We start from the raw sequence: 12,426 nt of genomic DNA on the forward strand, positions 1-12,426 counted from the left end.
CTCTACCCACAGATAAAATTGTTATACCCTAATGCTCTCTTGCTATTGTTCTATCGCCCTATCATTTCCCCATTGTTACTTTCCATTGTTCTATTCCCAAATGATATCTTGACTGACTTTGTCTTCCCATAACTCTTCACAATGTAACCCATAACCGTACTGCGACAAATTGTATTTCCATCATTCACAATGTATTGTAAGCCACACTGAGCCCGCAAATAGGTGGGAAAATGTGGGATACAAATGCAATAAAATAAATAGTCACTCCTGCTCATGCTCTCTCTGCCATTACAGTAGCTGCCGTGATCTCCAACAGCAGAGTTGCAAGGCTACCACTCAAGGTGGAAGCATCCATTTTGACATTGGAGCCAGCAAGAGCAGCATCCATTTTGACATTGTAGCCAGCAAAAGCAACTACGGATTGCTCCTGCCCTTACTAACCACTAGACCACCACAGACTCTATAGCAGACTCAAGGGGATTGTGAAGGGGGGGGGGGGGAGGTGGAAGCGCTATGGTATAACCGAGGAGGTTTGATTGAGAACAGCAGATGGCAAGACGTCAAAAAGTTGAAGCCACTTAGGTTAGTCTGCGTTTACCTTTCCCCAAGCAGCCGTTGTGTGTACACTAAAAGCAAAGCAAACAAACCTATGAGCTGCTGCATCCATGTTGCCGTTCTTTACTGTTAGCAGTATTTTTATTTAATCTCACATATTTTCAAGCATGCCAGCTTGTGCAGCATACTGATGTAAACAGAGGAAGTATAACAGAATAACTTTTCATAGGTAGAGTAGTAATTTGTTGTAAATTGTAAAAAAAAAAGTGGGAAAATTAGGTTCTTACCGTGATAATTTTCTTTCCTTTAGTCATAGCAGATGCAGCCATTACAGATGGGTTGTGTCCATCAACCAGCAGAGGGAGATAGAGAGCACACTTTTTTCAATGCCTCATACCAGCTTGCTCCACTGCCTCTCTTCAGTATTTGAAGCTTCCAAAGCAGTATGGCAAACCGCAATGGGAATAACATGAGCTTTCCTCACAGCGAACGATGGCCCTACAACAAAGGGCATTAACTCAGAATGGAGTGAATGAAACATCCTCCCGGAGGGAATAAACTCATCCTCCAAAACATGAAACTGGAGGGAATTAAGTCATCCTCCTTTAATTGAACAAGAATCCTGAAGACTGTTTTCCGACTTTCTCCCAAGGACGGAACTCCAGGAAACACGAACAGAACCTGAAATAGATTTACAGCAGATAGCATCAGACAGGGAGGGATCATGGCTGCATCTGCTATGACTAAAGGAAAGAAAATTATCATGGTAAGAACCTAATTTTCCCTTCCTTGTCATCAAGCAGATGCAGCCATTACAGATGGGATGTATCAAAGCAATCCCTAGATAGGGTGGGAACAAGCCACATCACGTGCCAGCACTTGCGCTCCATAATGTGCGTCCCTCCTGGCAGCCACATCCAGCCTGTAATGTCGGGCAAAAGAGAGCTTAGAAGCCCATGTTGCTGCACTACAAATCTCTTGAAGAGAGAGTGCTCCAGTTTCAGCCCAAGAAGAGGAAATTCCTCTAGTGGAATGCGCCTTAAAGGCATCAGGCGGAGGCCGGCCAGCAAGGAAATACGCTGAAAAGATAGATTCTTTAAGCCAGCGGGCAATAGTGGCTTTAGACGCTGGAGACCCTCTGCGAGGACCTGATAGCAAACAGATGATCAGAGGTCCTGAAAGAGTTAGTAACTCGCAGATACTACAGCAGAGTCCTGCGCACGTCCAAAGGTGCAATTGCCCAAAAGATTCTGGAAACTCCTCCTCGACAAAGGAGGGCAAGAAAATAGGTTGGTTTAGGCGAAACGCTGAAACCACCTTAGGCAAGAAGGAAGGCACGGTCCGAACCGTGACCCCGGACTCTGAAAACTGCACAAAAGGGTCTCTACAGGACAGCACCTGGAGCTCTGACACCCGTCTCGCCGAAGTAATGGCCACTAACAAGACGGCCTTCAGTGTCAAACCTTTCTCTGAAGCACGCCGAAGCGGTTCAAAGGAAGCACCCTGAAGGGCCTTCAGCACTAGCCCCAGGTTCCAAGCTGGACAAGGTGCACGCACGGGAGGACGGAGCCGAAGCACTCCTCTAAGAAACCGTGCCACATCCGGATGAGCAGCTAAAGACACACCTTCAACCTTGCCACACAGGGAGGCCAACGCTGCCACTTGCACCCGCAGGGATTTATAGGCCAAGCCTTTTTGTACACCATCCTGCAAAAAGTCCAGAATCGGCGAGACAGGCGCCCGCAGGGGTGTGATCTCTCTGGAAGCACACCAGACTTCAAACTGGCGCCAAATCCTGGCATAAGCCACGGAAGTGGAACGCTTGCAGGCTTGCAGGAGAGTTGTAATTACTTTACTGGAATAGCCTCTGCCTCTCAATTGCGCGCTCTCAATCGCCAGGCCATAAGACCAAATCGTCCGGCGTCCTCAATGGTCACCGGACCCTGTGACAACAGGTTGGGAACCAGAGGTAACTGAAGGGGATCCTCTACAAGCATCTGTCGGAGGTCCGCATACCAAGGCCTCCTGGGCCAATCCGGGGCGACGAGAACCACTTCTCCTGGATGCAGCCGAATCCGCAGGAGCACTCGCCCTATCAAGGGCCACGGAGGGAACACATACAGTAGGCCCGGAGGCCAGGGTTGAGCCAAGGCATCCAACCCCGCCGCGCGAGGATCTCTCCGTCTGCTGAAGAAGCACGGGACTTTGGCATTGGTGCTTGTCGCCATTAGATCCATCACGGGCTTGCCCCACTTGGCACATATCTGCAGAAACCCTTCGTCTGCAAGTTCCCACTCCGCTGGATCGATCTGATGCCTGCTTAGATAATCGGCTTGCACGTTGCTCTGACCTGCAATGTGAGCTGCCAACAGAAACTGTAGATGCAGCTCGGCCCAGTGGCAAATTTGTTCGGCCTGCGCGGCTAGAGCTCTGCACTGAGTGCCGCCTTGTCGATTTATGTAGGCCACTGCTGTCGTGTTGTCCGACATCACTGACAGCCAATCCTTCCAGGGTCACTTGAAAGGCCAGAAGCGCCTGAAACACTGCTTTGAACTCTAGGTGGTTGATGGACCACTCCAACTCCTCGGGTGTCCATAGACCCTGGGCATGTTTCACCTTGCAATGTGCGCCCCAGCCTTTCAGACTGGCATCTGTCACCACTAGGCACCAATCGGGGAGCGCCAGCAGCATTCCTTGCCGCAGCATGCTGTCTGAAAGCCACCACTCCATGCCGAGTCAGGGGCCGCAGGGAGCCAAGAGAGTCTGCATTGGTAAACCTGAGAAACTGGAGACCATCTTTGGAGTAGAGCATACTGTAGAGGTCTCATGTGCGCTCTCGCCCAGGGCACCAGTTCCATGGTGGCAGTCATCGATCCAAGCAGCTGGACAATGTCCCCAAGCTCGCGGGCGGGGCATCCTGAGGAGCAAAAGGACCTGATTCTGAAGCTTGCACCGCCTTTGCTCGGGTAGGTACACATACCCCGAGGCTGTGTCGAACCTGGCCCCCAAATAGTCTAGAGACTACGAGGGGGTCAGGTGAATTTTGGCCAAATTGACGACCCAGCCCAGAGATTGAAGTACTGAGACCACTCTGGCTGTTACATGCTGACTCTCTGCAGCAGAGTTTGCTCGAATGAGCCAGTCGTCCAGGTACGGGTGAACCCGAATACCCTCTCACCTTAGAAAGGCAGCTACAACCACCATAACCTTCGAAAAGGTGCGGGCAGCTGTGGCGAGGCCAAAAGGAAAGGGCCGGAACTGGAAATGCTTTCCCATCACATGTGCAAGTAAGCTTCTTTCAGGTCCAGAGACGTGAGAAACTCTCCTGGCTGTACCGCCGCAATGACGGAGCGCAGGGTTTCCATGTGAAAATGCTGCACTCTCAGGGACTTGTTTAATTCTTTTAAGCCCAGAATAGGGCGAAAAGACCCTCCTTTTCGCAGCACCACAAAGTAGATGGAGTAGCGGCCGCAGCCATGTTCGGCGGGAGGTACCGGGGACACGGCCCCTATCTGAATCAGACCTTGTAAAGTCTCTACCGCCGCCCGTTTGGCGGCAGAACCGCATGGGGACTCCACAAACACGTCTCTTACAGGGGCGTCTAATTCTATTCTGTAACCGTCTCTGATCAGGTCCAAGACCCACTGATCTGAGGAAATGTTGGCCCACTCCTCGGCAAAGAGGGAAAGACGTCCTCCGATGACAGGACTCGAGGAGAGGGCTGGCGCACCATCATTGAGACGGTCGCCCCTGAACTCCAGGCCTTGAGCCAGGGCTGTGGAACGTTTGTCCGAGCGAAAGGAGTTCCTCTGCTGAAAACGGACACGAGAAGTGAACCCAGCAGAACGCCCCGGGCGGTACCTTCGAGCTTCACGGAAGCGAGGTCTGTAAGAGGAGTGGACCGCCGCACCCTTAGAGGAAGGCCGAGGCCTATCTTCGGGCAAGCGCTGGGGTTTAGCCTCACCCAGGCCTTCACAATTTTTTCCAACTCCTCATCAAACAGGAGAAGGCACTGAAAGGGCAACTTCACCAACCTTTGCTTAGAGGCCATGTCCGCCGCCCAATGCCGTAGCCAAAGAAGACGGCGAGCCGCCACTGCTACTGCCATGTGTTTAGCCGAAGCTCTGACAATATCATAAAGGGCGTCAGCAAGAAAGGACAAGGCCGACTCCATCCGCGGAGCCACATCTGAAAAGGGCTCCGCTCCATCACCGGGCTGTTCCACTGCCTGTTGCAACCAAGCCAGGCAGGCTCTAGCAGCATAACAACTGCATGCAGACGCCCGAATAGTGAGACCTGCAATTTCAAATGACCGTTTAAGTGCTGATTCCAGTCTATGGTCTTGAATATCCTTCAGGGCAACACCTCCTTCAACAGGGAGGGTAGTTCTCTTTGTCACAGCTGTGACTAGGGCATCCACTTTAGGCATAGCAAAGCGAGCCATATGCTCCTCACTCAGACGGTATAATTGCCCCATAGCCCTGGAAACTTTCAAAGGTCCCTCAGGGTCAGCCCATTGAGCCGAAATAAGCTCTTGGATGGAGTCAAGCAAAGGAAAGGCTCGAGCAGGCTTTTTGGTACTAGCCATCCTAGGATTCACAGAGGAGGCTGTGCCACTGGCAGGGTCCTCAATAGAGAGAGCCTGCAGGGCATCAGAAATCAGCGCTGGCTGCTCATCACGGTGGAAAATCCTCACCGCGGAGGGATCGTCCAGATCCTGAGTCACTTCTGCACCAGACTCTGGCTCCTCAGACCATGAAGGCCTGCCAGAGTCCTCCGAATCCTCGCAGCCCGACCACGGGGGGGGGGGGGCGGGAAATGGAGGTGCAGCACTCTCTGAAGGGGAATGAGCCCTTCTGCGCTTCATATTCTGCCAATTATTAGGGAATAACGCCTCAGAGGGCATACCCAGGCTAGAATCCACCGGGGGGGGGGGGGCATTAGAAGAGGCCCATGCCGGGCTTTGTGGGAGACCTAGTAGCTCCCATATCAGCCTCACTCCTAGGCCTCCCCCCAGGCTCAGGACTCTCCGTCTCAGCGGAGGTCGCGCCATGTGGCAAATTCAAAATGGCGCCCGCTGCCAGCTCAGAGCGCGAAGAATCGTCGCTTGCCATGCTCGGGCCGGCTCTAACGTCTGTATAGCACGATTTACAGAGCCCCGCTGCTGATCTGCGCTTGCCACACTTGGAACAGCGCTTTACTGTCTCTGCAGCAATCGCCGAAAACGGCGGTAAAATTCAAAATCACCCTGATCGTGGGCCCACCCCGGAGGAGTCAGAAAACACTCTTACCTCACTGGACAGAGTATCACAGCTCCGGTCCCACAGAAAAAGGCAAGGAAAAACCTCTGTTCCAGCGTCTAAGCGCTTTTTTTTTTTTAACGCTGTGAGGAAAGCAGAGGTAAATAGAACTCCGGAGGCTCAGGTGAGTGGGAAAGGCAGGGAAAGGGCGAACCTATGTGCCTGCATCCACTGTTGGTGGGGAAGGACAGGGAAAGCTAAGCAATGTGTCCACATCCACGGAGGTATGGGTAAGGCAGGGAAAGGGCGAACCTATGTGCCTTTAAAGTGAAGCTGCTATAGCCTCCAACACCCCTGCTAACAACTGGCAAAAGCACAGGAGCAACCTCCAGGCAGATTTTAGATGGCGCTCGAAGTAGCTGCAGCCACTCTGCTAGGGGAGATAGAGAATACTGAAGAGAGGCAGTGGAGCAAGCTGGTATGAGGCACTGAAAAAAAAGTGTGCTCTCTATCTCCCTCTGCTGGTTGATGGACACAACCCATCTGTAATGGCTGCATCTGCTTGATGACAAGGAAGTGTCATTTGTAAGAGCTGGTTATAGCAACTCACTAGCACGTGCTGTATTCGTGCATTTTTTTCTCCTGGTAAAGGGGCCACTAAAACAGATATTATAAGAATCAGGTGCTCAACATTCAGAGTTTCTATATATCTATTTATTTATGACATATCCCACATTAAATATGAATTAGGTTGAAACCTGGGAGCATTTAAAATCTTTTCATTTTTTTTCTTCCTGTGCCTCTATCAAAAGAGAAAAATGGGGTGTGGGAACTTGCTTGTTTTGTGGAATGCAGTGGTATATTATAAAAATGAATTTAATATTGTTTATTACTATTTAAAAGAGAGAAATTCAATAATGAGGGCACAGCTACCTTCATGCAGAAGTCTAGAGTCAGTCTAAATGTGCTAACATTTTCCAGTTCTGTGAAATTTATTTCTTCAAGTCATTTTTCAACAGCATTTTCTGTTATTACCCAAATGCAAACACAATTATAATGTTAATATGTTTTGAATGTTACTGAATTCTACTATTCTGTCTCACTGTATTTGTTTTGGCACAGTGTAAGTCACCACAAGGACAAAATATAAGAAAGCCAATAGACTGCATTAGGGGCTTATATATAAGCCCATAAACAAATGAGAGCGCTGCATGAAAGAAAATATTTTTTTTATTATTTTGACTTATGAAAACCACTTGTCCCTGAAACATGCTCAAAACAGAATAATCCATTTGTACAAAAGAGATGAGGTGAAGATGTGACTCCATGTACCCCAAAGAAAGGAGAGTTTAATTTTACTTCCAAGTTTTATAACAGCAGGCTTCCCCAAGGCAGATCACAACAGTTAAGATGAACCCATCAGTAAACAGGATATCCTCACTGAAATTTGGCCACGTTATTACTGTATTCCATAGAACAGTGTAGAAAAATGAGCACAAAATACAGCCTTTATTAGTGCTGCTTCCACCAGCTACAATAATTTAAGCTGTTTGAGTGATACAAATATCATTAAATCAAAACTGAATATCTATATATGGGAAGCTTTCAAATAAATTAAAAAGCTGTCAAGTTTAAGAAAAAAAAAAAAGGTCCTATTTACTAAGGCACCCTAGAATTTTTAGCACATGCTAAAATTTAGCACACACTAATGCTACAGACACCCTATGGATATCTAATGTTATCGCACCTATAGCACGGCTTAGTAAGTGGGGCCCAAAATCTTTTGTCCTCCACCTTTTAAGACACTGTCTATACAACTGGAATAGCTTTAGACTTTCTACAGATGGACAACGCATAGGTAGTCCATTATTTCTAATCATCTTTTACTATTGATTTCAATAGTGTTTGCTATTGTTTTAGGTGAACCAGTGTGGTGGCAATCTCCGCCTACTTGCTTCAGCCCATATATTTGGCTAGATAGCCTCGTACTCTCAATCTAACCTCCTTGAATACACCACACAGTTTCGGTCAAACCGAAACAAAGCCAATTTCGGATTTCAGGCCGGGATTTTGTTTTTTGTTACATTTGTACCCCGCACTTTCCCACTCATGGCAGGCTCAATGCAGCTTACATATTGTATACAGGTACTTATTTGTACCTGGGGCAAGGGAAAATTAGGTTCTTACCTTGGTAATTTTCTTTCCTTTAGTCATAGCAGATGAAGCCATTACGTATGAGCTTCGGCTAAACAAATGGCAGTAGCAGTATTCTCTATCTCCTCACCAAATAGGAGAAGTCCTTGAAAAGGCAACTTCACCAACCTTTGCTTAGAGGCCATGTCCGCTGCCCAGTGTCGTAGCCACAGACGACGGCGAGCCGCCACTGCTACTGCCATTTGTTTAGCCGAAGCTCATACGTAATGGCTTCATCTGCTTGATGACAAGGAATGGAGGGTTAAGTGACTTGCCCAGAGTCACAAGGAGCTGCCTGTGCCTGAAGTGGGAATCAAACTCAGTTCCTCAGTTCCCCAGGCCCAAAGTCCACCACCCTAACCACTAGGCCACCCAAAACCAAAATTCAGTCACTACCACCTTAATTCCTTTAAAATGTATTTATTTTTGCATTTATAGCCCACCCATAACCTAGGGAGTTACAATAAAACACACAAACAGTAAAAATCATTTTTGCTGATCTTCTATCAGAATAGAAAAGAACAAGACCAAGGACTGATCCTTGTACAATACCACTAGTAATGCCCCTTTCTCTTGGAGTGAAATCCATTCACCTCTATCCCTTTCTTTTTTATAACAATAAGGACCCTGTTTACTAAGGTGTACTAGCGTTTTTAGTACGCGCTGTGTAGACGCCCATAGGAATATCATGGGCGTCTACACAGTGGCGTACCAAGGGGGGGCGGTGGGGGCGGTCCGCCCCGGGTGCCAGTGGGTGGGGGGTGCTCCGCTCCCGCCGCCTCCTTTAAACAAAGATCGGCGAAGCAGCATCGTAGGCAGCTCCTTGTCTGCCCTGCTGCTTGTAAAAAGATCAAATCTCCTTCTCCTCGTCTTGACGTCGACTCGGGCCTTCCAATCAATCATATGTCCCGCCCTCCTCTAAGGTAACTTCCACGAGGGCGGGCGGGACATAGTGATTGATTGGAAGGCCCGAGTCGACATCAAGACGAGGAGAAGGAGATCTGATTTTTTTTACAAGCAGCAGGGCAGACGAGGCGCTGCCTGCGATGCTGCTTCGCCGATTCAGACAGTAGTGAGAACGGGACTGAGGTGGGGAAGGAGAGGGGCGAAAGGGACTCGGGTGGGAGTGTTCAGAGGGGAGAAAGGGACGGGAGGGGAGAAGGGGACAGATCCTAGATGGAAGGGGGAGCGAGAGGGAGGGCAGACCCTGGATGGATGGGAGAGGGAGGGCAAATGGTGGATTGAAGGGGCAGAGAGAAAGGGCAGACAGTGGAGTGGATGGAAGGAAGGGAAAGGGCAGACAGTGAATGGAAGGGGCAGAAATAGAGGGCAGATGTGGATGGAAGGAGCATGAAGAGAGGGCAGACATTGGATGGAGGAGACAGCAGAGAGGGCTGACACTGGATGGCAGAGAACGAAGACAGATGCTGGATGGAAGGAAGACGGTGAAAAGAAGATGAGGAAAGCAGAAACCAGAGACAACAAACTGTAAATAATATATATATTTTTGTTTTTTGCTTTAGGATAAAGTAGTATTGTAGCTGTGTTAATAAATGTTTATAATAGAACATGTAAACAAGGTAATCTTTTTATTGGACTAATTTTAATACATTTTGACTAACTTTTGGAGAACAAAACCCCCTTCCTCAGGTCAGGATAGGATACTGTAACAGCACTGTACTGTACTGACCTGAGGACGGAGGTTTTGGCCTCTGAAAGCTAAATGTATTAGTCCAATAAAATGGTATTTTACGTTCTATATTTGTTTTATTTCTATTTGTTAATTTGTAAAGTGGTGATTGGTACTTGTTAGTTTTTTTTCAAATTTACATCTGCTGTCTTTATATTTTGCACAGTACTAGAGGACAGTTTCTGTTTCTGTGGTGTTGCATTGTATGCAGAGTCTGGCATTGGGGGTTCAGTTTAATTTTTGTCTAAATAGAAAGTTTATGATTACTTATTCTATAGTGGATTAGGGTGTATCTGTGTTTGTGAAAAAGACATGGCTTTCAGTTGGCATTGACTGTGCAGGATCTACGATTTGTACTATTCTGTCTGGTTTCGTTTTACAATAGGTGAATTGATGTTCTAGTGCTCACTGTAGTGTTTAAGATGCTTTCCTTTTCCTTGTGTGACTCGTAGAAATGACTGCTTATGGTATGGTAGAATTGCTCTATAGGTCCTGAGTGTTTTGTATTCTCGGCATGCCTAGTACTGGATTTTGGGGGGGGGGGGTTAAAAAAATGACCGGCCCCGGGTGTCAGCTACGCTAGGTACGCCACTGCGTCTACACGGTTAATGCAAGCTAATGCATCTCTAGCACGGCTTAGTAAACAGGGCCCTAAATTTTTATTTCAAAGAAAACAAAATAAGGAAAGCTTCCCGTCAATTTCAGTAAAGAAACATTACAAGAAAGTCCAAAAAAATGAGGACAAACAACCTAACACGATATAAACCACCCTAATCCCAAGCATGAACCCACGCCCTAATACCCCAAATTATAATCAATTCAATACTGACAACTGGGACTGACTTCTTTATCAGCTCCCATCAGTGAGATCACTAAGGGATCCTTTTACTAAGGTGCATTAATAGATTTAGTGCACACTAAGATTAGCACACATTAAACGCTAAGAAGTCCATTTTATTCCTATGGGCTTCTTAACATTTAGCATGCACTAAATCATTAGTGCACCTTAGTAAAAGGAACCCTAAGTAAGCTTGCACTGAGATTAAAAGGGATCAAAACCGATTTTTTTCTGATTTCAGTGAAAACTGAATCTGTGGCTGAAATTTGAAACTCAATTTCGACTGAAACCGAACCTCAAATCATAGCAACCTCCACTCCTCCTCCTTTTCCCTCCCCCAGACACACCCTTTGTTGCTTCCCACTCAACTAGTTTCTAGCCCAGCTAATTTAGGGCCCTAAGGATGCGCTCTCCTAATCCATCTCTCTGGTCACCTACTTAAAGAAATTGATCAGATGTCCAACATCTGCTTCATGTTAAAAACATGCTGCCCTGGATTCTGTATTATACTGGCTTCAAAAAGCTGCAGAACTCTCTATTTCAGTAGCAACACCAATGTACTTCCCACTGAGGTCAAACAAACAGCCTGTAATTCCCAGCTTCCTCCCTACTTTCATGGGACTATTCATCACCTGAAAGAAGTTTCACAAAAATATTTTGGACACACATGACACTACAAACACAAGCTAGGCAAACTGCATATCCCAAGACTTCTGTTTGGACAAGGCCATAAAAACAGCTTTCTGGTTTACCTTTAGAGCTACAAGGACAGCATGAGTTTTAGATTTAAGGCCAACAGTAGCAGAGCCTTGTTTTACTGCTTCCATGGCATATTCTATTTGATGAATCCGGCCCTAGTAAAGAAACATAATAAGAAGCACTTGTTAAGTGAAGGTGAAAAGTAATTTTTCCTTAACAATGAAAAATCCATAGACAACTTAATTAGCAAAAAATATCTACATAAAAAGACAAGCAGCTGTGTTATGTTATTACCACGCTCAGGACCTGCATTAGATTTCTAAGTCAGGAGTTCTGCTCCCTAGACCACTGGGGATGCTATGGAGGAAGCATTCATAGCCCTGGAGGGAGTGCTTAGCGTGCCACAGCAACACTTAGGGGCCTATGAATACAGGGTTCTGGAAGGCACCCTAGTGCATGTGCCCTGCACAGAATTACTGCTGCAATGACTGGACCAGATGAGTTGGGTAGTGATATAAAATTGGGAAAAGGAAAATTGTGACTGAAGGCTCATGGCATCTGAACTCACCAAACACAAACACAGAACATGAAGTTACTTACCTGTGTAAGTTCTCCAAGAAGAGCAGACAAAACCTCACCTAAGGGTGGCCACCAACAGAACCCAGCATGATAAGAGCACAAGTAACTTTTCCAAAAGCCTTTGAATAGGCTCACCACTCATGTGCACCTCTTCCTGTGTGCGTGGTCGCACAGGACCTCCTCAGTCCATTACAAGCTAGAAGAATACAACTTCTTGGAGAGGTAGGAGGGTTTTAAGGATTTAAGTCCTGCTGTCCTCAGAGAACACTTTGCACAGGTCAGTAACATCATGCTTTCCAAAGAAAAGCATGGCTGCTAGATCCTCACAGTCATTATGAAACACCCTAGCAACAGGCTGCCTTCAATAATAAAAGTGGAAACACTAACGAGTGGCACTACAACAAGCCCACACCAAATACTTTGGTAGCAATAAGTCCTATCCATCTCTCTATTTTTTTTTTTTAAACAGAATGGAACTGAAAGAGAACGGTTTGTGTGTGTGTATTGGGTGGGTGGGGGGGGGGGGGGGGGGAGAAGAGTTCGATTCCAATCCCTAAAGATTTTATAGGGTTGTCTGGTCAAACGTACACACACATCTGGAGTACTGCTCTAGACAATAACAGAATATGAAT

At 47.1% G+C, this 12,426-nt stretch overlaps 1 protein-coding gene across 1 annotated transcript in view; it reads right to left on the minus strand.

Annotated features, from left to right (window-relative positions):
- PSMA1 (proteasome subunit alpha 1) overlaps nt 1–12,426 on the minus strand; it is a 123,236-nt gene that overhangs the window by 71,568 nt on the left and 39,242 nt on the right. The window contains exon 3 of the mRNA XM_030201041.1: nt 11,269–11,370. Within this exon, the coding sequence (XP_030056901.1) occupies nt 11,269–11,370 (102 nt within the window). The remainder of the gene's footprint in view (nt 1–11,268; nt 11,371–12,426) is intronic.

This window comes from Microcaecilia unicolor, chromosome 4 (genome assembly GCF_901765095.1).
Source record: "Microcaecilia unicolor chromosome 4, aMicUni1.1, whole genome shotgun sequence".
Classification (NCBI taxonomy): domain Eukaryota; kingdom Metazoa; phylum Chordata; class Amphibia; order Gymnophiona; family Siphonopidae; genus Microcaecilia; species Microcaecilia unicolor.